Genomic DNA, 24,275 nt, shown 5'->3' on the forward strand with positions numbered 1-24,275 from the left:
CTTGATGACAGCTTCCACTCTCGCAGGCATACGTTCAATCAGGTACTGGAAGGTTTCTTTGGGAATGGCAGCCCATTCTTCACGGAGTGCTGCGCTGAGGAGAGGTGTCGATGTCGGACGGTGTGGCCTTGCACGAAGTCGGCGTTCCAAAACATCTCAAAGGCGTTCTATAGGATTCAGGACAGGAGTCTGTGCAGGCCAGTCCATTACAGGGATGTTATTGTCTAGTAACCACTCCGCCACAGGTCGTGCATTATGAACAGGTGCTCGATCGTCGTGATAGATGCAGTCGCCATTCCCGAATTGCTCTTCAACAGTGGGAAGCAAGAAGGCGCTTAAAACATCAATGTAGACCTGTGCTGTGATAGTGACAAACAAACAAAAAGGAGTGCAAGCCCCCTCCACGAAAAACACGACCTCACCATAACACCAACGCCTCCGAATTTTACTGTTGGCACTACTCACGCTGGCAGAGGACGTTCACCGGTCATTCGCCATACCCACACCCTGCCATCGGATCCCCACATCGAGTACCGTGATTCGTCACTCCAGACAACGTTTTTCCACTGTTCAATCGTCCAATGTTACGGTCTTTACACCAAGCGATGCGTCGTTTGGCATTTTCCGGCATGATGTGTGGTTTATGAGCACCGTTCGACCATGAAATCCAAGTTTTCTCACCTCCTGCCTAACTATCATAGCACTTTCAGCGGATCCTGTTGCAACTTGGAATTAGTGTGTGATGGACTGGATAGATTTTTGCCTATTACAGGCCTCTTGAAGTGCCTGCGGTCTCTGTTAGCCAACACACGAGGTCGGTCTGTACACTTTTGTGCTGTACGTGTCGCCTCACGTGTCCACTTCACTATCACACCGGAAACAGTGGACCTATGGATATTTTTTAGGAGGGTGGAAATCTTGCGTACAGACGTATGACAAGTGACACCTAATCACCTGACCACATTCGAAATCCTTGAGGCCCGCAGAGCGCCTCATTCTGCTCTCTCACGATGTCTACTGACTTCTGAGGTCGATGATATGGAGTACCTGGCAGTAGGTGGCAGCACAATGCACCTAATATGAAAAAAGTGTGTTTTTTGGGGTGTTCGGATACTTTCGATCACATGGTGTAGCACTTAGCAACTCTCGAGCGATTCCTTTCGGTGATTTCATGCGAATCTTTGCAACCGCCCTCCACAATGCTGGGAAGTCCCTGTTTCTCACTATGAAAGGTCTGCCTGGTCTTAATTTAACTATGGTTGTTCCTTCGTGTTTCCACTTCCCAGTCTCATCAAGAACAGTGGACTTGGGCAGCGTTAGAGGGATTTAAATGTCACCGATCCATCTGTTACTCAAGTGACAGCCAATAACTATTCCACGTTCCAAGTCACTGAGCTCTTCTGACCGATCGATCCTGCTGTTACTTTTTCTGTACTGACAGCGCAAAGCTTCCCACCTTCTTTTATACTGGCGGGTTCGCCTTCCGTGACATCTAGTGATCAATTCCGCATGACAATGGCGTGTCCGGATACTCTTGATCACATAATTTACTTCAGTAAACGAAAGATATATATGTAGTGAGACATACATGGGCACACAATCACACAAGGGTTTGGACTTGTCATAAATTTTTATCACCTCCAAACTACTTAGATACGATATCATTTTTGTTTACTTTCAGGTAGATATCTGCAGTCCTGGTACAAACTGAAACCGCCGGGTCACAGTACGGTACCACGTAGCTAAAGGAGCCAAAACAAAGTGGTTTACGAAGGTTCAAAATGGCTCTGAGCACTATGGGACTTAACATCTGAGGTCATCAGTCCCCTAGAACTTAGAACTACTTAAACCTACCTAACCTAAGGACATCACACACATCCATGCCCGAGGCAGGATTCGAACCTGCGATCGTAGCAGTCGCGCGGTTCCGGACTGAAGCGCCTAGAACCGCTCGGCCACCGCGGCCGGTGGTTTACGAAGGAAAATGGCCAAAACAGCTGTATGTTTTGAGAAGTTATTTTCTGTAGACGTCCAGTTTCGGAATCTCAGTAACGCCATCTTCAGGCCCCTATGCATTCCATCAATAGACAGTCAGATACATCGATACTTGCATAAATAGGAGCCATCAATACTTGAATTCCGTGAATTCGTTTAAGGAGCGTTTACTTCGAAGACTTGAGCTGTGCTCCCCCATTCGGATCTGCGGGAGGGGACTGCCAACAGGGAGGTGACCATGAGAAAAAGATTGAATAATAAACGAAAAGATAACGCTCTACGAGTCGCAGCGTGGAATGTCAGAAGTTTGAACGTATTAGGAAACATAGGAAATCTAAAAAGGAAAACGCATAGGCTCAGTCTGGATATAATGGGACTCAGTGAGATGAAACAGAGAGAAGATAAGGATTTCTGGTAAGGCAAATAAGGGTTAATAGCAACAGCAGCAGAAAACTGTGTAACGGGAGTAGGGTTCATTATGAATAGAGAGGTAGGGTAGAGAGTGAGTTACTTTGAACAGTTCAGTGATAGGGTTGTGCTCATAAGAATCGACAGCAAACCGACATCGATAACAGGTGCACATGCCGACGTCGCAAGCCAAAAATGAAGAGATAGAGAAAGTACGTAAGGATACTGAACTGGTAAATCAGTACGCAAAGGGAGATGAAAATCAAATAGTCATGGGGAACTAACCTAAGGACATCACACACATCCATGACCGAGGCAGGATTCGAACCTGCAACCGTAGCAGTAGCGCGGTTCCGGACTGAAGCGCCTAGAACCGCTCGGCCACAGCGGCCAGGCTGGACAGAAGAGAGTCGAAACATTTGAGATGTGGTGCTACAGATGAGTGTTGAAAATTAGGTGTAGTCGTAAGATAAGGTACGAGGAGATCCTCAGCAGCATCGGCGAGGAAAAAAAAATGGAAACGTTGGCAAGAAGAAGGGTCAGGATGACAGGACATATTAAAATTATTTTAATAAAAGAGACTTGATCACAAAGTATTCTGTATATTTCGTTTGGTAATCGAATTCGGCCATTCATAAGACCATCATCAGACTGGCATGATGAAGGCCGCTCATGATGCCTGCTGCTGTCACCAAGGAGTAAAAATTGGGCTGATGATCACCGAACGAAATGTACAGGGTACATGCCATCAAGACTGGTTTATTGAAATAATTTTAATATAATTTTAGAAATCGCTGTGTTTCTGTCTGATAATTTTCCAAAAATTTCTGACGGAACATCTGTTAAGACATCAGGGAATAGCTTCCATGGTACTAGAGGTAGCTGTAGAGGGTAAAAACTGTAGAGGAAGACAGAAATACGAATACATCTAACAAATAATTGAGGACGTAGGTTGCAAGTGGTACTCTGAGATGAAATGGCTAGCACAAGAGAGAAATTCGTGTCGAGCCGCATCAAGTCAGCCAGACGATTGATAACTTTAAAAAATAAATAAAAACATAAAAATGAAAAGTGCGCACATCCACCTCCCTCTTGAAACCGAATGGCGTAAACACAACACGCTTTCTACAGGAAATAAACTGTTGCGAGTTCTGTTGGCGCCATGTCTTTGTTAGCAGATGAGATACGTTGCGTGCCGCGCTTCGCGGTTTGCGTGTCTGTGGCCAGAGTGCTTTAGCACCCATCATGCGGATGAAACCTTTCAACTTACCGAGAAGGGAACACCATTATGCGTTTTACATGTGATTACTTTCAGATAACGGCTGATAAATACGGTAGTTAGCGAAGTATGGAGGTAATCAACAATAGTGGCGTAGTATTTATTACGTTTCCAGGAGGAGAAGTACATGCATTCCAGAGCGAGTACAATAAATTAAGGGTCTCGGCCGGATAGCCGTGGTTGCTAAAGCGTCACTTCCGGGACGGCGCGATGTGTCTACCCAGATCGAATCCGCCCGGCGGTTTAACGACGACGGCCGGTTTGCTGGCCAGCCTGTATGTGGTTTTTACGCAGTTTCTCACATCTCAGTAAGTGAATACCGGGGGTGGTATCAAGTTCCACCTGAAACAGCCTATATGATTTGCAAATATTTAGAAAATTTTCTTTCAATTTCACGTGACTAACACTGCGCGGAGACAGTTGGAGCACAAAAATTTCGACTTGGATAATGGGCTAGCGAGAGGAAAGGCATCCAGCCACCCTTTAAATTAACCGTGCCAGATCATTTACTAACCACGCCAACACTGCGCTGACGCGGGACAAAGGCACAAGAAAAAGAAGAAGAATAGAATAAATTAAGGGAAAAAGCGAAAGATTCGCCCATAACTGAAGAGTTTGGAAATAAAAGTGTGACTGATACATACACTTAGACACAGTAATGTTGATGTAGCAGTTGCCTACAGCTCTTCCTAATTCCAGGTATTAGCCTTGCAAACTTAACTCATATGTATTAAGTATTTACAAGTCTTCATGGAGTGAATTACAAGTAAGGCTGTTCGAAAGAATCAGTTGGGGAGACATATCCTGTTGGTGAACTGCAGTGTTGTGGTTTATATTGTTCGAATCTGGTCAAAAGAGATTAACGTTGTCTGTTACGTCGCGTTTTTTTGGGATGCAGATAAATTAAAAGGCTTCGAAATGTTACAAAGTAGGACTTTAGAGCTTAATATCGATCATTATTAGTGGAAACAATCGCGGATACAGCTTACGTCCTTCCAGCCATTCTCCATGCAAACACGGATAACTGATTCATTAGCGTAGGAGTTGGTTGGCTGAGAACCCAAAGGGTATGCCAGTAGCCATTCGTGTAATTCGGAAATTTCTTGGATACCTACTTTTCCATTTAATCTTGTGCTACAGGAAAGACCATATATACTCTTTAGAATACAAATCGTGGTATTCAGTTGGCCAACTGAAACGCTGAGAAGAGCGCAAATACTACTGAGATACGCTGACACTTATCGCTTCTTGTACCACCTAGTCATTACCTTGGACCTGTTTACATCACATGTAGCATACAATCGTTGTTATAGGCCCAGTATGATCAATAAAAGGACGCACCCATTTTATGAAATTTTTTCATAACGCCCATTCTGAAATTTCATACTGGTACATCAATGATGAATTAGAGAAATTTGTGCTGAGCTGCAAACAGGCTAGTGCTTTGTAAAACACTACATTCGTCGTCGTCGACCCCTGCCTGTTGAGATATTTCTCGGATCACACTTCGCACACTAATTTGCCCTTGAATCCAACTGTTATATCAACACACACACGCAAAAAATATCACCTTACACATCAACGATCTCACTACTTAGTTAGCTGTGTCGTCTTGGCATTCAGAATGCTACGAAACCCTATATGACAGCACAGACAGTTTTACGCAGTGAACATGCAGTGGATCATCATCAACAGGTGTCGCAACGTGTATACAGGGCGGCCCAGAAAAGCTGCGACTAAGTTAGAGGAGTTGAAGAGGATTCAGCCAGGATATGAACCCGTACCCGGAAAAGTCATCCAACGACGCTACAGAGCATAGAAGTTATATGCGCCGGGGCCTGCCACTATGCCACCCCTTTGGCAGCAAATGCGACTTTGTACGCTACTAACCACAGGCGAAATGTCACACAGTGTTGTTTGTTATTCAGTGGTCTCCTGGAACCCTTTAAAATCTCCCAAGACCTTTCTGCGCAGCAGCTGGTTCTATGTTCTCCACGGGCGATCGTAGCAACTAGTTACGATCATTGAATAACAAACAACATCGCGAGACGTTGCTCCTGTGATATGTCAGCAAACAAGTCACGTAGGGGCCGGCGCCTATAACTTCGACGCTCCATACCGTTGTTGGATGACGTTTACGGAATAGGGGTTCCTATCGTCGATTTGTTCCCCAAGGCACTCTCTACAACCCCTCAAAGTTTTGTGGCAATATTTCTGGGACATCCTGTATGTGAAACCACGAAAGAGTGGATTAAGTGATGGTTATCTAATGTTACTTACAGGGTGTAGTCTAGCCCTATGTTCCTACGTTATTGAGTAACATTAGTAAACAGAACCTGGATTCATCCGAAAAAATGACGTTTTGCTATTCGTCCACCCAGGTTCGTCGTTGAGTACACCATCACAGGCGTTCCTGTCTTTGATGCAGCTTCAAGGGTAACAGCAGCCATGGTCCTATGGTCTCTAAGCTGATAGTCCATGCTGCTGCAAACGTCGTCGAACTGTTCGTGCAGATGGTTGTTGTCTTGCAAACGTCCCCATCTGTTGAGTGAGGGATCGAGACGTGACTGCACGATTCGTTACAGCCATGCGGATAAGATGCCTGTCATCACGACTGCTAGTGATACGAGGCCATTGGGATCCAGCATGGCGTTCCCTATTACCCTCCTGAACCCACCGATTCCATATTCTGCCAACAGTCAGTGGATCTCGACCAACGCGAGCAGCAATGTCGCGATACGATAAACCGCAATCGCGATAGGCTACAATCTGACCTTTATCAAAGTCGAAAACGTGATGGTACGCATTTCTCCGCCTTACACGAGGCATCACAACTACGTTTCACCAAAGCGACGCCGATCAACTGCTGTTTGTATATGAGAAATCGGTTGGAAACTTTCCTCATGTCAGCACGTTGTAGGTGTCGCCACCGGCGCCAACCTTGTGTGAATGCTCTGAAAAGCTAATCATTTGCATATCGCAGCATCTTTTTCCTGTCGGTTAAATTTCGCGTCTCTAGCACGTCATCTTCGTGGTGTAGAAATTTTAATGGCCAGTAGTGTACTTACAAAGAAGTAAATGACAGCAAGTAGAAATTCTTACAGTTAATTAAAGTTCAGAGAAAAGGAATCAAAAGTTTTACGTTCACGGATGGCATCGTAATTCTGTCATTGATGGTAAAAGCTCTGGATGAACAGTTGAACGAAATGGTTAGTATCTTGAAATGTGGCCTCCTTTGAATAGGAAGAAAAGCGAAAGAGGCATAATGGAATGTAGCTGAATCAAATCACGCGATGCCGTGGAAATTATATTAAGGAATCTGACACTAAAAGCAGTAGACGAGTTTTTCTATTTGGATGTGAAGATAACGACGACTGTCGGCTAGTAGAGAATACAGAACGCCGCCTATCAATAGTAAGTTGCCGGCCGGTGTGACCGAACGGTTCTGTGCGCTTCAGTCCGGAATCATGCCGCTGCTAAGGTCGCAGGTTTGAATCCTGCCTTGGGCATGGCTGTGTGTGGTGTCCTTAGGTTAGTTAGGGTTACGTAGTTCTAGGTCTAGGGGACTGATGACCTCAGATATGTTTAGAGCCATTTGAACCAATAGTAAGAATTTTTATGAAACTGATTATTTTGATGTCACCGAATATACAAGTACTTATTATGGTGTCTTTTTTGATCCTTTTTATGTGCAGTGTAGCCTTCTATGGAAGAGAAATGTGGATGATAAACCGCTTAGACGAGACGAGTACAGAATCTTTAGAAATATGGAGGTAGAGAAGAATACTGAAGATTAGATGGGTACATAGAGTAATGAATGAAGAGATCTTGAATCGAATAGGAAATAAAAAACAATTTATGGCACAGTTTGACTACTTTGAGGAATCAGTTGAGGGCATACGTTCTAACATACCACACCTCCTCTCGCAGCATCATACCTTCTTCAGTTTAGTTTATTGGTTTTATGTAATATTTTGGTCCTTGTTTCTCTTGACGTATATTCTCTATTATTGATTAGATGCCCACTTGACCTGTTTAGTCTTTTCCTAGGAGTAAAGCTGGACGGCGACAAAGAGACATGCATTCACATTTTTGGAACACATTTTTTAAAAAAGACGAAGAGACCCAAAATACATCGGCGTGGACTATATTACTCTTAAACCATTTAATCACTTTATATTTTGTCAGTCAGAAAAATGAGAGAATATTGACTTAGACGTGTGAGGAAGTAAACATTACAAAAGGAGACCAAAGCTTGATTACAGAAAGCAGGGTCAATGTTTCTAGGCTGCAGTAATTATGTAGAGATGGAGAGTGTGTACGCATCAAACTAGTCTTCGGACTGAAGATCACAACAATAACATACACACACACACGCATTGTATACATAATATATCTGACTCTAGTAAAATTCCATGAAAACATTACGCTTTTATACATAATTATGACGCAAGATTTATGTTAATGCTGACTGATCACTGTTTGATTGAAATATTCAGCAGAAGCAAATGCTTACATTGCGCAACGAGAAAGAAAAACGCTGCTTCTCATAAAATTTTGTTTACGTTGTTTTCAGCGCTATAGATATACCTTCAGTCATGTCCAGACTTAGTATCCGGGGTTCAAAGAGAGACATCATGTCCTGTGCTCATGGAGTAGCATCGATATTTCAGTCATCCATCCACGAGATTACAGTACGGCATTCGTTACGTTCCTGCTAATTTAATATTGCTCCGAGTATTAAAGGGTGTATCCAGTTTACTTTTGTTCTGATACTCATGATTCGTGAATTGTACAGCATGTGGTCCCCCACCGGATAATTTTTTTTTTTTTTGCTGCCAATGCTTATCGAGTTACATATTTTAATCGGAAATTTCACGAAAGTATTTTAGATTTATTTTCATCTCACAGACAGTCATGAAGTTCACACGATTTTTGAACTGTTCACGCGTGCTCTTATGTTTTTACGTGAGTCAGTATTTGATCTAAGAACATACTACCGGGTTCATTCAGCGGGATCATTAGTCAAAAAGGAGCTGATGCCAGCAGAAATATTTTGAATTCTTCGTATGTATATTGCAGCCAGTAATGAAGTCAGTGTTACCAAGACTCTGTGTTGTTCCAGACTATGTTCGACATGATTATTATATTTCATGTTCTTCTTGAGGATTTGCATCAGGCTTACAAAGTGAGATTTCACATCCTCATGCAACGTGATCTGCCTATAAGGCAGGTCACACTCATACCTGCGGATCATGCCAGGAAGTTTCAGGATCTAATCGTGATCTTTCATTCATTCAAATATTTGTTTGTGCTTTCTGTTTCTTCTATGTTGCGCAATGAAAACATATCCTATTTATGAATTTTTCAATTAAATGGTGATCACACAGCGTTAATAATTATTCCTGGGACAAAATTTTTTTTAAGGGAGAAATTTTCAGGGAATTTTATTGACCATATATGCAAAGTATTAGGTTTATCTCAATAAAAAGAGGTAGGAGAGTTTTAAACTGTTTCAAAATGTTTTGTTGCATTAAGCTGTGAATCAGTACTTCCAGGAAAGACTACACATACGACAGTGAATTAGATAGATTTGAACAACTATTCCTCTTATTTTTTATAGATCACGGATGATGGCTTATATGAACAGATGAAAAGTTTTTGGTTGAAAACAATAAGAAAAATCACTATCTATATGATAAACAGAATTTTATACTACATTTTTCTTCAGTGGAGTGGTCCAAGTTTTTGTCAGGTGTGCACAATATCTTCACTAAATAATGAAATCTTCTGCCGTCATTAATCTAGTAAGAGCAGCAGATGAAGTATGAAGATGCATGATAGAATCGAATCGAAATGAAGATTCAGTCGACACTGCATTCTCGCATGTAGGTTGAAAACTTTAATAGTGGCATCCATTTATTTACAACTTATACGGAACAAGTAAATGCTTCAAAATTTTACTGTACTTCTGAGTAGTCGCCAGCGTTGTGTATAACCTGTTGCCAGCGATGTGGAAGTCGTAGGATACCCTTGGCAATGTCAGCTGTGTTAATAGACAGGGTGGAGCGACCTATGGTCTGACAAATCTCTGTAACAGTTCTGAAGCGAATGGCATGGAGTACTTTCTTCAATTTAGTAATCAAGATGACATCATAAGCGCTTAAGGAGACCTGGACGACATGAGGGCCCAAAAAATTAAATTTTTTATTTAAGAAAATTCTGTGATTCTTCCCGATAGCAAAAATACATACTTTATGTATACTACCTCACCAGTTTCGTGTTTCAGAGCCTTCTTAAAGCAAACGGACCGCTTGAAAGCCCAGCTGTAACAATGCTGTCCAACCTTACCAACAATTCCTCGTTATTTAATTTTGGCGCTGCTATTTCCATAGCAACTCGTTTGTCTAATACCCTTGAAGAAGATATTGACTGTACTGTGAGGAGGGATTTATTGCACTCGATCTTTCTGTTGATACGACTGGATTGCTTGAGTTCACTTACGTTTCTCAAGTACGTTTGTGTTGTAAATTTGTTGTTGGGACTACGTATTTCAACCATTTTACACCTTAAACTGCTTGCACTTGTAAATTTTACGGTAATCAGCACAAGCATGCTGTTGGAAATCGTAAAATTGAAGAAACTGTTACGCGGAAGTGAAGTGGGGTTAGGCCCAAATATCTCCAGGCAGTGTTTCAAAACGCAAGTTGAAACATCTTACCAAAAATGAACAAGACGTTGGTGTTGTAAACATTGAAAGTAATGGTTACGTTTTAATTAGTAAGTGCATGCTTTCAGAATTGCTTTTGTCTGTTACCAAATGGAAATTCTGTAGTAGTGAAAAATCCCTTACATTCAGTGAGAATGTAATTTCAAGTGGGTAAAGTAGCGAAATGTGGAGTGACATGTCCTGTAACATGCACAAAATATAGTGAAGTGACTATTCGTGTTGTTTATGCCATGAGGTGCTTTGAGAAGGAAAGAAAAGCAGCCCACTTATTCTGTGCTATGATGCATCTCCCACTGCTACCTGTGAAATTTGAGAGGCACTATAAACGATTGCATAGTAGTCTAAAGGAGGTCAGTGAAGCATATATGCAGAGAGCGGCGAAAGAAACTATAGATAATTATTGTTGCATTGGAAGGCTCCTTGCAGACGAGAGGCCAATACATCGCTGAGTGGAGTTGTCACAGCAAACTCTGCAGAAACAGGCAAGGTGCTGGTCTGTGAATGTCAGAGAAAATACTACCAAGGTTGTACCAATAATGTAAATCAACACATGCGTGGCAAAAACTCTGGTTTCAGTGATGGTATGGAAAGAAAGGGGAAGTTTCTATTATTAGTAGGTCAGTTGTTAGAAATGGTGCGCGATACAGTCACTGCCTTGGTGATGGTGACTCTAAAGGCTTCAATAGCGTTGTGGCTGCTAAACCATACAAGAAAACTGAAATTAAAAAATTGAAAGTATAGGACATGATCAGAAGAGACTTACGAAACACAACAATGACAAGACAGGAAAAAGTGTAATGGCAAAGCAATTGGTGGACAAGGCAACCTCACAAAATCAGAAGTAGAAAACCTCACAGAACACTATGGTCTAGCCATCACCATGGTCTAGCCATGAGAAACAGCGAAAATGTTAGTGAGACGAGAAAAGCAACTGGGCAACTCTGCACTCACGAGCATCTACAGCGTGGGCTGTGACCAAAAGATAACACTTCATGGTGAAAGTGTAATAGGTACGATGCAAACTGACAAAAACATGCACATGCACACCCTAAGCCGGAAAATGTTATGTTTATGGTAGAAAAAAATGGTTCAAATGGCTCTGAGCACTATGGGACTCAACTGCTGAGGTTATTAGTCCCCTAGAACTTAGAACTAGTTAAACCTAACTAACCTAAGGACATCACAAACATCCATGCCCGAGGCAGGATTCGAACCTGCGACCGTAGCGGTCTTGCGGTTCCAGACTGCAGCGCCTTTAACCGCACGGCCACTTCGGCCGGCTGTTTATGGTAGAACTAAAGTCAGTATATAGAGATCTTTCAGATTCTAAACTCCTTGAAAAAAGTTTACGTGACAAAACACAGCATACGAATATCAGCTTCAATAGTTGCATTTGGGAACGCTTGTCAAAAACTGTTTTTGTTGGTGTGTCAGCTTTTCCAATTGGTGTGACGGAGTAACAAGCAGAGCAGAATAGGAACCAAGACTGGGGACAACATGAAAGTTGCGCTGTTACGAGTGGAGAGACAACGTGTCGCTGTAGCTGAAAAGGCTGCTGAAAGTTAAAATTATGGCTGAAAAAAACTAACAAAAGTATGACAAAGAGGATCAGAATACAAAGAAAAGAAATAAAACTAAAGAAGATGAAAGGACACTCAGAATCAACATGATTATGGAGTTGGATGTTTTGACATGTTATCATTGAGAAGAAAATGACATGCAAATCTTTAGTTTCAGTTCCCTGTAATCAATGTTTTTGCATACTATGGTATCATTATCTCATCCAATATTGAAGCTAAAAAACATAATAATATAGTGCTTGCCTATAAATGGAACAACATTATTCAGCAGTGTATTAAATACTTTAAGCTGGTACATATCATATGTTCTTAAATTATTAGAAGAAAAATTTACTTCTAAAAAACTTTTTTTTTAATACACATAACAACAAATTGAACAGTATTCCTGGTTTACTGTCTCAACAAGTTAATAATTAAGAAAATTTGTTTGAATAGTATGGAAGTACAGTGCACATAAAATAAAAATTACAAGTAATTCAGTACGTACGATAAGTCAATAGTCACTCCACTATAAATTCCACAGTTTTTAAATTTTTTTCACACAGAGGTCGCTGTCTTCTAATGATGTGGTTAAAGTTTCATTCCAGTATCTATTAAAATTTTTGAGTTATTAAATTTCAAAGTACTAGTAAAAATTATAAGCCATGATGTCCAGGTCACTTTAAGTCCGTTGTGTGTGGTGGGTGGCACAGCACTTCCCAGGCTCATCGACTGGAAAGGTCAGTGACAACTTGCTCCATATGCACCTGAGCATTGTCCTGCGAAATGATGGGCGGGTCCAGCAGAAAACGTCGGCGTTTCTTTCTCTATGCTGGTGACATGTTGTATTCCAAAAATGAAGAGCTGAGAGACAGGAGCGCCTCCACTTTCCGCAGGACCAGTCCATCATTTCGCAGGATAATGCTCAGGCTCATTTGGCGCAAGTTGCGACTGATTTGTTCGATAGAAGGGACAGGAAAGTGCTGTACCACCTACCATACTTTCCGGACGTAAGCACTTGTGATTACAACTTGATTCCTAAATTGTAGGAAGCACTTCATAGCATTCTCTTCAGAACTGTTACAGAGATTCGTTGGGGAATAGACCGCTCCACTGGATCTATCAACACAAATGGCCCGGCTAATGCTATCCTACGACTTCCACGACGCTGAGAATGAGATATACACAATGCCGGGGACTACTCTGTGGGGCAGTAAAACCTTGAAATATGTATCGATGAGGGTTATTCGTTACTTAGGTCCGATCCAGAAACCAGAGTGAAAAATCCGATGAAGCTTGGGACTGTATGTCCATCGATCGCGTCACATCGCTCTTTACACTACGGAGCATACAGTGAGCACGTAGAGAGACCCGGAAAACAGCGTGTCCTGCCAAATATTAGGGCCTGCCCAGAGATTTAGACTGATTTCATGCAGCTCGTATAACGTAACTGCATTTCCTACTTCATGACAATTCTTGGCCGCACACTGCAGGGGAAATGAGGACGCTCCCGCTGCGCTTTCAATGGGAAGTGTTTGATCACCAATCGTACAGCCCGGACTTGTCTCCCTCTGAGTTTTGTCTCAGATCACAATAACCACTGGCTATGAAGACAAAATTTGGCACAGGGAACGAGCTGCAGATCAGCGTAGAGACATTGTAGGAAACACAAACAGCTGCTTTCTATAACGAGGTATTGGAAAATTGGTACAACGCTACGACAAATGTCTAAGTTGGAGCGGCGACTATTTTTAGAAGTGTTTGGAAGGTGTAGCTAAATATTCCAGGTAAAAAATTGCAGCCGGCCGGGTTGGCCGAGCGGTTCTAGGCGCTTCAGTCTGGAATCGTGCGACCGCTACGGTTTCAGGTTCTAATCCTGCCTCGGGCATGGATGTGTGGGATGTCCTTAGGTTAGTTAGGTTTAAGTAGTTCTACGTTCTAGGGGACTGATGACCTCAGCTGTTAAGTCCACCCAGCATCTACATCTACATCTACATACAAACTCCGCAATCCACCATACGGTGCGTGGCGGAGGGTACCTCGTACCACAAATAGCATCTTCTCTCCCTGTTCCACTCCCAAACAGAAAGAGGGAAAAATGACTGCCTATATGCCTCTGTACGAGCCCTAATCTCTCTTATCTTATCTTTGTGGTCTTTCCGCGAAATATAAATAGGCGGCAGTAAAATTGTACTGCAGTCAGCCTCAAATGCTGGTTCTCTAAATTTCCTCAGTAGTGATTCACGAAAAGAACGCCTCCTTTCCTCCAGAGACTCCCACCCGAGTTCCTGAAGCATTCCCGTAAAACTCGCGTGATTGTCAAACCTACCAGTAACAAATCTAGCAGCCCGCCTCTGAATTGCTTCTATGTCCTCCCTCAATCCGATCTGATAGGGATCCCAAACGCTCGAGCAGTACTCAAGAATAGGTCGTATTAGTGTTTTATAAGCGGTCTCCTTTGCAGTTGAACCACATCTTCCCAGAATTCTACCAATGAACCGACGACGACTATCCGCCTTCCCCACAACTGCCATTGCATGCTTGTCCCACTTCATATCGCTCTACAATATTACGCCCAAATATTTAATCGACATGACTGTGTCAAGCATCGTGCTTAGAGCCATTTGAACCATCCTTCGTGATTATTTATACTTTATTTGTAGCTACAACTTTCATAACAAATTCTATACACGTAAGCTTCAGGCATTATACAGGGTGACGAAAAATTCGCGCACTCGAACTTCGCAGAGCGCCTCCTCACATCAAGCAATACAAAAATGTCTCTCACAAAATTTCGTCCTGCGCATATTTCGGGCAGTAAATGGACGTTAAAGATTGCAGATCTGGCAACATTATAATCACGTGTACGGTAACTGCCTCTGTCAGGTAGTAGACTAGTGCTGTGCAGTTGGTGCAGGGAATAGCGTTTTGGGTTAGCATGCAGGAGGTCGAGGGTTCGATTCTAGAACGAGCTTTATTTGTTTTTCTTTGCTAAGAGTAATCTGTGTGGTACGGTATCTGACGTCTTAATCTTCATACACTGATTACAGTACATCTTCTACGAAACATTTGCTTTTAAGTACTATGAAAACAGAAATGGAAGTACAATAGTTTTCAATGGTCAACTTTTAAAGAAGCATTTTGCACGTCGTGGACGCGAACTATTTCGCGGCACTGCGTCTGCTAGATTCCAGACTTGTTTTCTGTGTACCCTGCCCGTATGGTCCCATCGAAATTATTTTCGAAGCCCTACTCTTGAATTAAGGCCCTAACGATATGTAATTTACATGAATGTGGCAAGAATAGTGGTTGGTATTAGTCGATGGGACCACTGGGGGAGGGTACACACAAAACAAGTTTGGAATCTGGTAGATGCAGTGGCGCGAAACAATTCGTGTCCACGATTGTAAGTCCATTTCTGTGTTCGTAGTACATAACTGCAGATGTTTTGTACAAACTGTAGCATGAATACTGCTTTTATCAACTTAAAACAAATAAGCCTCGATCTCCTGCATGCTATCCCAAAACGCTAACCCTACAACCAACTGCACAGCACAACTGCTATATGCTAACAGAGGTAGTTACTGTACAAGTGATTACAGTGTTGCCAGATTACAACTCTTTGCGTCCATTTACTGTGCGAAATATGAGCACGATGAAATTTTGTGAGAGACATTTTTGTGTTGCTAGTGTGTGAGGACTCGCGCTGCGAAATCAGAGTACCCGAATATTTCTTCTCCCCGTGTATTACTTCGGCAACGGGCTTCCCGCAGTGTATACACCCGTACATGTGAGATCACCGAAGTTAAGCGCTGTCGGGTGTGGCAGGCACTTGGATGGGTGACCAACCAGCCGCCATGCTCTTTTGCCATTTTTCGGGGTGCACTCAGCCTCGTGGCGCCAATTGAGGAGCTACTCGACCGAATAGTAGCGGCTCCAGTCAAAGACAACCATCATAACGACCGGGAGAGCGGTGTGCTGACCACATGCCCCTCCTATCCGCATCCTCGACTGAGGATGACACGGCGGTCATATGGTCCCGATGGGCCACCTGTGGCCTTAAGACTGAGTGCTATTTTTTGTATTACTTTCGTAGGACCCAGGCCTTTATACGGAACTCCACTACTGTGTTAACGTATAGGGTGTGGGAGTACCTGCGCCTCTATGTCGCCGACCTCCTGGCGGTCGACGAGCGTGTCGCGCAGGCTGAGCGAGGTCTGCACGATGAGCGCGAGCACCGGCACGAACGGCAGCACCAGCATCTGCAGCAGCTGCAGGCGGCGGCCGCTGCGGTACGCCGGGTTGGCCGCCCTGCAGGCGCAGCCGTGCACGCCCGACGCCGCCGCGGCCGCCGCCGCCTCCGCCGCGATCGACTCGGACACGTCATCCGACGAGACGGAGCGCACCGAGCCCGTGTCGTGCACGCGCACGTCGGCCGGCGGCGGCGCCAGGCCGTTCCTGCCGCCGCCCGCCTGCATCGCGCTGGCTGCCGTTGTGGCCGGCGCAGCCGCCGCCGCGGGCGCCGAGCCGCGCCTGCCGACAGAAACGCGTCGCGCGTTACAATCGAGGCGTACTGGACAGGGCTCGAGGTGCGTTTACCCCTGTACAACTTCCCGTGAGCACTAGGTCAGTATGGAACTAGTACAGAGAGGCGAGGGGGCGGATGCAACGATCTCACTGCACGCCTCTCATCTGTGAGCATGGGTCACTGTGCACACATGCAGGAGTCTCTCTGTCCCACACAAAACTAAACACGAGCATGTATACGAGACACAACAAAACCACTGAATATTACACTACTGGCCATTAAAATTACCACACCAAGAAGAAATGCAGATGATAAACGGGTCTTCATTGGACAAATATATTATACTAGAACTGACATGTGATTACATTTTCACGCAATTTGGATGCATGGATCCTGAGGAATCAGTACCCAGAACAACCACCTCTGGCCGTAATAACTGCCTTGATGCGCCTGGGCATTGAATCAAACTGAGCTTGGATGGCGTGTACAGGTACAGCTGCCCATGTAGCTTCAACACGATACCAAAGTTCATCAGGAATAGTGACTGGCGTATTGTGACGAGCCTGTTGCTAGGCCACCATTGACCAGACGTTTTCAATTGGTGAGAGATATGGAGAATGTGCTGGCCAGGGCAGCAGTCGAACATTTCTTGTATCCAGAAAGGCCCGTAGAGGACCTGCAACATGCGGTCGTGCATTATCCTGCTGAAATGTAGGGTTTCGCAGGGATCGAAAAAGGGTAGATCCACGGGTCGTAACACATCTGAAATGTAGCGTCCACTGTTCAAAGTGCCGTCAATGCGAACAAGAGGTGACCGAGACGTGTAACCAGTGGCACCCCATACCATCACGCCCGGTGACACGCCAATATGGCGATGACATTTACACGCTTCCAATGTGCGTTCACCGCGATGTCGCCAAACACGGATGCGACCATCATGATGCTGTAAACAGAACCTGGATTCATCCGAAATAATGACGTTTTGCTATTCGTGCACCCAGGTTCGTCGTTGATAACACCATCGAAGGCGCTCCTGTCTGTGACGCAACTTCAAGGGTAACCGCAGCCAGTCCATGCTGCTGCAAACGTCGTCGAACTGTTCGTGCAGATGGTCGTTGCAAACGTCCCTATCTGTTGACTCAGGGATCGAGACGTGGCTGCACGATTCGTTACAGCCATGCAGATAAGATGCCTGTCATGTCCACTTCTAGTGATACGAGGCCGTTGAGATCCATCACGGCGTTCCGTATTACCCTCCTGAACCCACCGATTCTATATTCTGCTAACAGTCATTGGATCTCGACCAACGCTAGCAGCAATGTCGTGATACGATAAACCGCAATCGCGATAGGCTACAATCCGGCTTTTATCAAAGTCGGAAACGTGATGGTACGCATTTCTCCTCCTTACACGAGGCATCACAACAACGTTTCATCAGGGAACCCCGGAGAACCGTTGTTTGTGTGTGAGAAATCGGTTGGAAACTTTCATCATGTCAGCACGTTGTAGGTGTCGCCACCGGCGCCAACCTTGTGTGAATGCTCTGAAAAGCTAACCACTTGCATGTCACAGCATCTTCTTCCTGTCGGTTAAATTTCGCGTCTCTAGCACGTCATCTTCGTGGTGTAGCAATTTTAATGGGCAGTAATGTGTATAAATTGGAGAAGGAAGGAACACAAAGGAAAGGAACTAATCATATCAGCTGCATCGGGGTTTTGTGCAGAATCAGTGACGACTAGTGAAAATGTGTGCCACAGCGAGACTCGAACCTGCGATATCCTGCTTTCTAGGCAGTTGCGTTAATAACTGCGCCACGCTGATTCAGAGTTTATAGCAAATGTGCAGACTATTAAAGTCTGTTCCCCAGCCTACCCACACTCCCACCTAGCACCACCTATCTGCATCCCCATTCCTGTCTTGATGTTCACTAATTTTAGATTCTCACTGGAGATCAAACGAATCTGTGAATGGGCACCGAAGGTTGTGGATTCATTGTCCATCGAGGGGAATCATATGAATGCGTGGTGCCTGTCCTTTTGGACGCTTCCAAAAGAAGAGATACCACACATTCATAGAACACACAGTGAAAGTGAATTGAAAGGTGTTGGAGAAGTTCAAGATGAAAACTTCAGTGTGACAGTGGGATTGCCTCTTCCCCCTTTCGTTTAATCTGATATTGGTAAGAGCGCTGATAAAAGCAATAAGCACAGGGACAGGAATTCAGCTGGGTAGAAGGATCGTCACCCTGGGCTATGCAGATGATGTATTAGGGACAGTCAAATGAAAACGAGACAGACAAGAAATAAAGTAAGTAAACTTTTTATTTCAAAAGCAGGCGCCATATTTATTAATACATTTATCCCACTGTGAGATAACACAATCAATGCCTTCATGGAAGAATATTTGCTGTTGCCTCGGGAACCATGATTGCGCCCAGGGATGCACCTCTATATCCAAAGCAAACCGACAGCCACAAACATCTTCCTTCAAGGCTCCAAAAATAAGGAACTTGCATGGCAATAGATCGGGACAGTGCGGAGGATGTGTAAGGGTTTCCCAGTGAAACCTTTGCTGTGTAGTCATAATGCTGTTAGCAACATGTCGCCCCATTCTTACGCATCCTCCATACACCCCCAATCTCTCGACTCCCAATCTGTCAACAATCTTGGCGACATGTGGGCCCGCCCTTACAGATCCTCTATACAGTGCCAATCTCTCAATATATTTTCGTGGTTTTGGAGATCTGAAGAAAGACATTCTTGCCCATCGATTTGCTTTGGACGATAAGGTATATGCCAGGTACAATCATAGTGGACTTTTTATATGTTTCACAGTGGGATAACTATATTAAAGGTTCTGGCGATTAATTTTGAAAAAATTAAAGAGTTTACTTACTTTTTCCATCTGGCTCGTTTTTATTTGATTGCTCTTTACAGATTTTCATGTTTAGAATACATTTTCACACATTCTTGCACTATTGACTGTAAACATGAGAGAGGACAAGTTATGCTCTCATCTGTCTTTCGTATATGGGAACTTATGGAAGATTCTGTTACAACCTGATGTACCATGAGTGAGACTCTAGAAAGTTAACAGCCTGAGCAGACATTGATGGGGCCTGATAGGGCGCTAAAAGCATGAGTTATTTTTATGGTCTTAGCTTGTAGAAACGGCATGTTGGGAGTTGAAAGCAATTGGCGGCGAGCTCATCCCTCAGTAAATGTTGCCAGACAGGTCCACAGACATACGGGGCATACTCTTCGAGACAGGTCTCCAGCAGAACAATGCCATGATACCTGCATTGCCACCAGCCAAAGCCTGGGCTGATGGACTGAAGGAATACACAGTGGAGTTGTAAACCGGCCATTATATGCAGAGCCACATGTGATAAAATTTCACAAGTTTTTGTGTTTACCCATATTGCAAATAGGCCTGTGACCCACTTCGATTGGCTGCGTCAGTTGTATAAGAAACTCCAGCGTCTGAGAAACGTTTAGAGATAGAATCTTTATTACACCTCATAGCTCCAAGGCACAGACGATTTAGATAAAGATCTTCAAGATTGTATCTGTTCACTTGTTGCCATGGACAGTGATGCAACTTCGGAGAATACATCTTCCCTCCTTTTTTTCCAAAGATGCAGTTCCGTAACTCTTGCCCTGGTTCGACAGGAGTTAGTGCTGTCATGTGTGAGGGGAGATTTAGCGCCTCTAGAATCCTGTGATTGGCTCAAGACGGCGTGAAGGCGATTTCGTTCTTGCACTTGGTGGGAAACGGATTTTTTTTTTCTGGAGAGGTGTGTAGTACTTGGGTGCTGGACTTTGGTCTGGTAAGAAGACTTCTGATCGAAGCTATGGCATGTGTGGTTGGTACTCGGGACCTGTCCTAAGATGGAATTCACTTGCCACTAGTTGGACTGGGGAGCCTGTGGTGCAGTTCTTAATGTACTGACAGTGTGACTACAAATCTCTGGGACTACTCGTTTGCCGAGGGTACACTCGTTCGTTTTTGGTTTACTAGTCTTCACATTTGGTATCCTTGTGGGCTCTGTCACATAAGTGAGCCGAATTAGTCCTTGGTACGACCAGCGGATGGATGTGTCACACACTGAAATCTACCATAATTTCAGGGCCCTGGTAGAGAGTAAACTGCGATCTGTCTGCCTGATCGCTAGGCCGTCAGATTTTTGCATTTCTTTCGTGGCCGCGATCGATTCACAGGTGCCGCTTCACACCTCACCCCCGGCGCACACTTCTCGCCAGCTGCGAGTTACATCGCTGTACGAAGCAAACAGAGTATCGTACTGCCGCTCCGGCCTTGTTAGGGCGTACAGATCTCAATCGCCACTTGATCTCAGCTGCACCTATATAGAGAAACTTCTGTAGATTTGAACAATCGAAGTCTGCTCAGCGTCAGATCAATTCAGATTGCGTTATCCACACTTTTAGGGCCAGATTACTTGACTCAATTCTTCCACCCAGGATCCTTGTCCATTGTGGTCTTAAACCTCCTATTACTTGTTTATGGTATTCAATCAATAACTTGTTTAGCATAATTTATGTCCATTTTTGCCTTTTGAAAAATAAATGTTGTTAGAACTCTAGTAAATTTTACTTCATTCCCAATCATTTATAACAGCCGCAGGGTTAACTTTGAAACATAATGCATGAGCTAAGTGTTTCTGTTTCCAGAGAAATAAACGTTTAGTGTTCATCAGCTTAGCGTAGTTTTCAAGAAATTGAATCGAAGGCTGGACTACTTGTGAGATAAAGTTATTTTTCGATGTAACAAACACGTTGAAGTAATACTTGATATGGCAGCATTTATCCTCTGCTGGCAAGAATACGAACTGTTAGAGTTAACCTTGTCGCTAAGGCTATAGCGTCTCTGTATTTTGTGTGCATGTTCACTACCATTGGCGTATCAAGATGCAATATCACTTCGAAATCGCGACTACAGATATTAGACACAATACTCGTTGCCACATATGTGTGTCTCACCATGCTCTCATGTATTGTATGAAGGTATTAATCATCCCAGTACTTCGGTATTTTTCTACGACTTCGTCTTTTTCTCAAAGCTACCGGCTGCGTCGGCAGTCGCTGCTAGCACAGCAGACATCTTGATCACCGGAACAGCGTGCGAGGTTCTACCTATAGGGGTGACTGGATTCATGCATACCTATATTTCGAGACAGAGGAAATTTAATTAACAGTTGTTTCCAACATAAGAGTCGTGTGACTGGAGAAGGAACAATAATCACTTGTATATTTTGATGACATCTTAGTCTTCATCCAAACGCCACAAGACACCTCATGGTTTGTGGAGGAGATTACTTTATGTACCACTGTCTACTCGTCAAATTTCCTGTTACAGTCGCGAATGGCGTCCGATTAGAACGATTGCTGATATAATTCCAAGGGTGGGAAAATAGAGCGCAGTTTATGATAAGAAACAGGATAGATAGGGAGTTTGAAAAAATACAAGATGGTTTGTTAGAGAATGGTACTCTGAGTGTGACGATGCGTAGACAGATAGAACGGTTTCTGAGGCCCTTCTGAATATTGATGAGTGGTGAAAAGTGTAGTACGTACAGCCAGCAGGTAGGTTATACAGTTCTTGACAGGAAACAGGCCATAAATGTATGCAATAACAGGAGAAGTGGTGGAAGATGCATGTTATCTACAAGGGACACCAGAGCACATAGTTTTCGGAAGTGGTGGACTCAATTAGAGACGGTGAAAAATCTCTTCTGAAAGGTATCAGCGTTTGTGACACCTTACCCTGTTGGGAATTGTATTGAGTGCTGGAAGTGGTCGGACATCTATTCATCCAAAGGTGACTCATGATGTAGTTACAAGACAGACCTGTAGGAAGGCCACAGGCATCGTTGCAGAAGACAAGTGGGGAAGTAGATGGACCACCAGCAACGTACAAAACATCCATGGTGCGTTTATTTTGGTAATGTGAGGATACACTCCTTATTTCAAAAAATGGCTCTGAGCACTATGGGACTTAACTTCTGTGGTCATCAGTCCCCTAGAACTTAGAACTACTTAAACCGAACTAACCTAAGGACATCACACACATCCATGCCCGAGGCAGGATTCGAACCTGCGACCGTAGCAGTCACGCGGTTCCGGACTGAGCGCCTTAACCGCGAGACCACCGCGGCCGGCACTCCTTATTTCCGCCTATTAATTAAAACTCTATGTAACAGAACCACCCTTTAGCTACACCACTATGAAACTGTTTGCATTGGAGGTTAGTGTATTCTGGCAGTAATGGTGAAACTGAAGTGGATGTAACGTAATAGATAGCCAACTACTTCAAGTACCTCTGACAGAAATTAATTTAAAAAGCGTTATAGGTTCTGATTTCTACTGACTTTAAAGGTGATTACATAGATTTATTGCTGAAAAATGAGGGTCGAAATTCCATGAGCAAACATAAATAACTCCAAATTAGCATGCATACGAAAAGTACTGTGGTGCAAATGACGAAGCCAAGAATGGGAGGTCCCTACACCACAGTTCGCACTTATCTGACAGCAATTCACTGGACTGACAGAGATTGTGAACTGCAAACTACACACTAATACGCCATATACTTTGACGGAAAATTAACAACACCAAAAGATAATTAATGTAGAGTAATGAAATTTTGAGAATACATTGATCTATCTCAGCGATTAACACTGCAAGATCACAACTTATGTAGCTGCGAGATGCTAGTTCATGAATAACCGGTGTAATCGTCAGAATGTTGAATGCAAACATGTATGCATTATATTGTACAGGTGCTGAATGTCAGTTTATGGAATGGGGTGACATGTCTGTTGCTCTTGGTCGTTCAGTAGAGGGACGGTTAATGCTGATTGTGAATGGCTCTAGAGCTGTAATTCAGTGATGATGCATACGTGCTCGATTGGAGGCAGATCTGGTGATTGAGCAGGCCGAGGCGACATGATGACACTTTGTAAAGCATGTTGCGTTACAACATCGGTACGTGGGCGATCGTTATTGTGTTGGAAAACACCACCTGGAATGCTGTTCATGAATGGCAGCACAACAGGCCGAATCACAAGATTAAGGTACAAATTTGCAGTCAGGGTGCGTGGGATAACCACGAGAGTGTTCCTACTGTCATATGAAATTGCACCCAAGGCTGTAACTCAAGGTGTAGGTCCAGTGTCTCTAAGCCGCAGGTAGGTTGGTTGTAGGGGCTCACCTGGCCCCTTTCTAACCAACACACGGCCATCACTGCACCGAGGATGAACCAGCTTTCATCAGAAAATACAACAGACGTCCATCCTGCCCGCCAATGTGCTCTTGCTTGGCAACACCTCTCCTACGGAACAGAGCAAAACCACCTCCTGCTAAGGCCCATTCGCCGCCGTTAGTGCCACAAGAGGAAGAGGGTAACCAAGACTCCTCGTCATCACCCCAGTATACCTGAGCCCAGTCCTTCGCATTCTCTAAATTCCCAGCAACAAAGTGGCTGTTGTGCTGTGGAAGCCAGCGGCCACTGTCGCTCCCAGCAGCAGCCTTAGCTGGCCATGAGGGAGACGAGCTTCCAACATGAGCACAATTTCCCCACTTCAAAACACTATATGCAGCATTACCTTACAAACAACGCCATTTCTATTCACTGTCAATCGTCCACACTGTTCACTGAAGTGATCACTGTGGCTCCTTAATGTGACACGTATGACCTAATGTTCAGATGTTCCTTAATTGTGCCTACCGCCTTTCGAGGACTAGGGTTCGGATTCTG

General features: G+C 44.0%; 1 protein-coding gene across 1 annotated transcript in view; it reads right to left on the reverse strand.

Moving 5' to 3' along the window:
• LOC124607395 (receptor-type guanylate cyclase gcy-19) overlaps positions 1 to 16,248 on the reverse strand; it is a 444,813-nt gene extending 428,565 nt beyond the window's left edge. Inside the window, exon 1 of the mRNA XM_047139717.1 lies at positions 16,126 to 16,248. Coding sequence (XP_046995673.1) covers positions 16,126 to 16,233 — 108 coding nt within the window. The 5' untranslated portion in view covers positions 16,234 to 16,248. The remainder of the gene's footprint in view (positions 1 to 16,125) is intronic.
• Between the last annotated feature and the right edge of the window lie 8,027 nt (positions 16,249 to 24,275).

This window comes from Schistocerca americana, chromosome 3 (genome assembly GCF_021461395.2).
Source record: "Schistocerca americana isolate TAMUIC-IGC-003095 chromosome 3, iqSchAmer2.1, whole genome shotgun sequence".
In the NCBI taxonomy this organism is placed as follows: domain Eukaryota; kingdom Metazoa; phylum Arthropoda; class Insecta; order Orthoptera; family Acrididae; genus Schistocerca; species Schistocerca americana.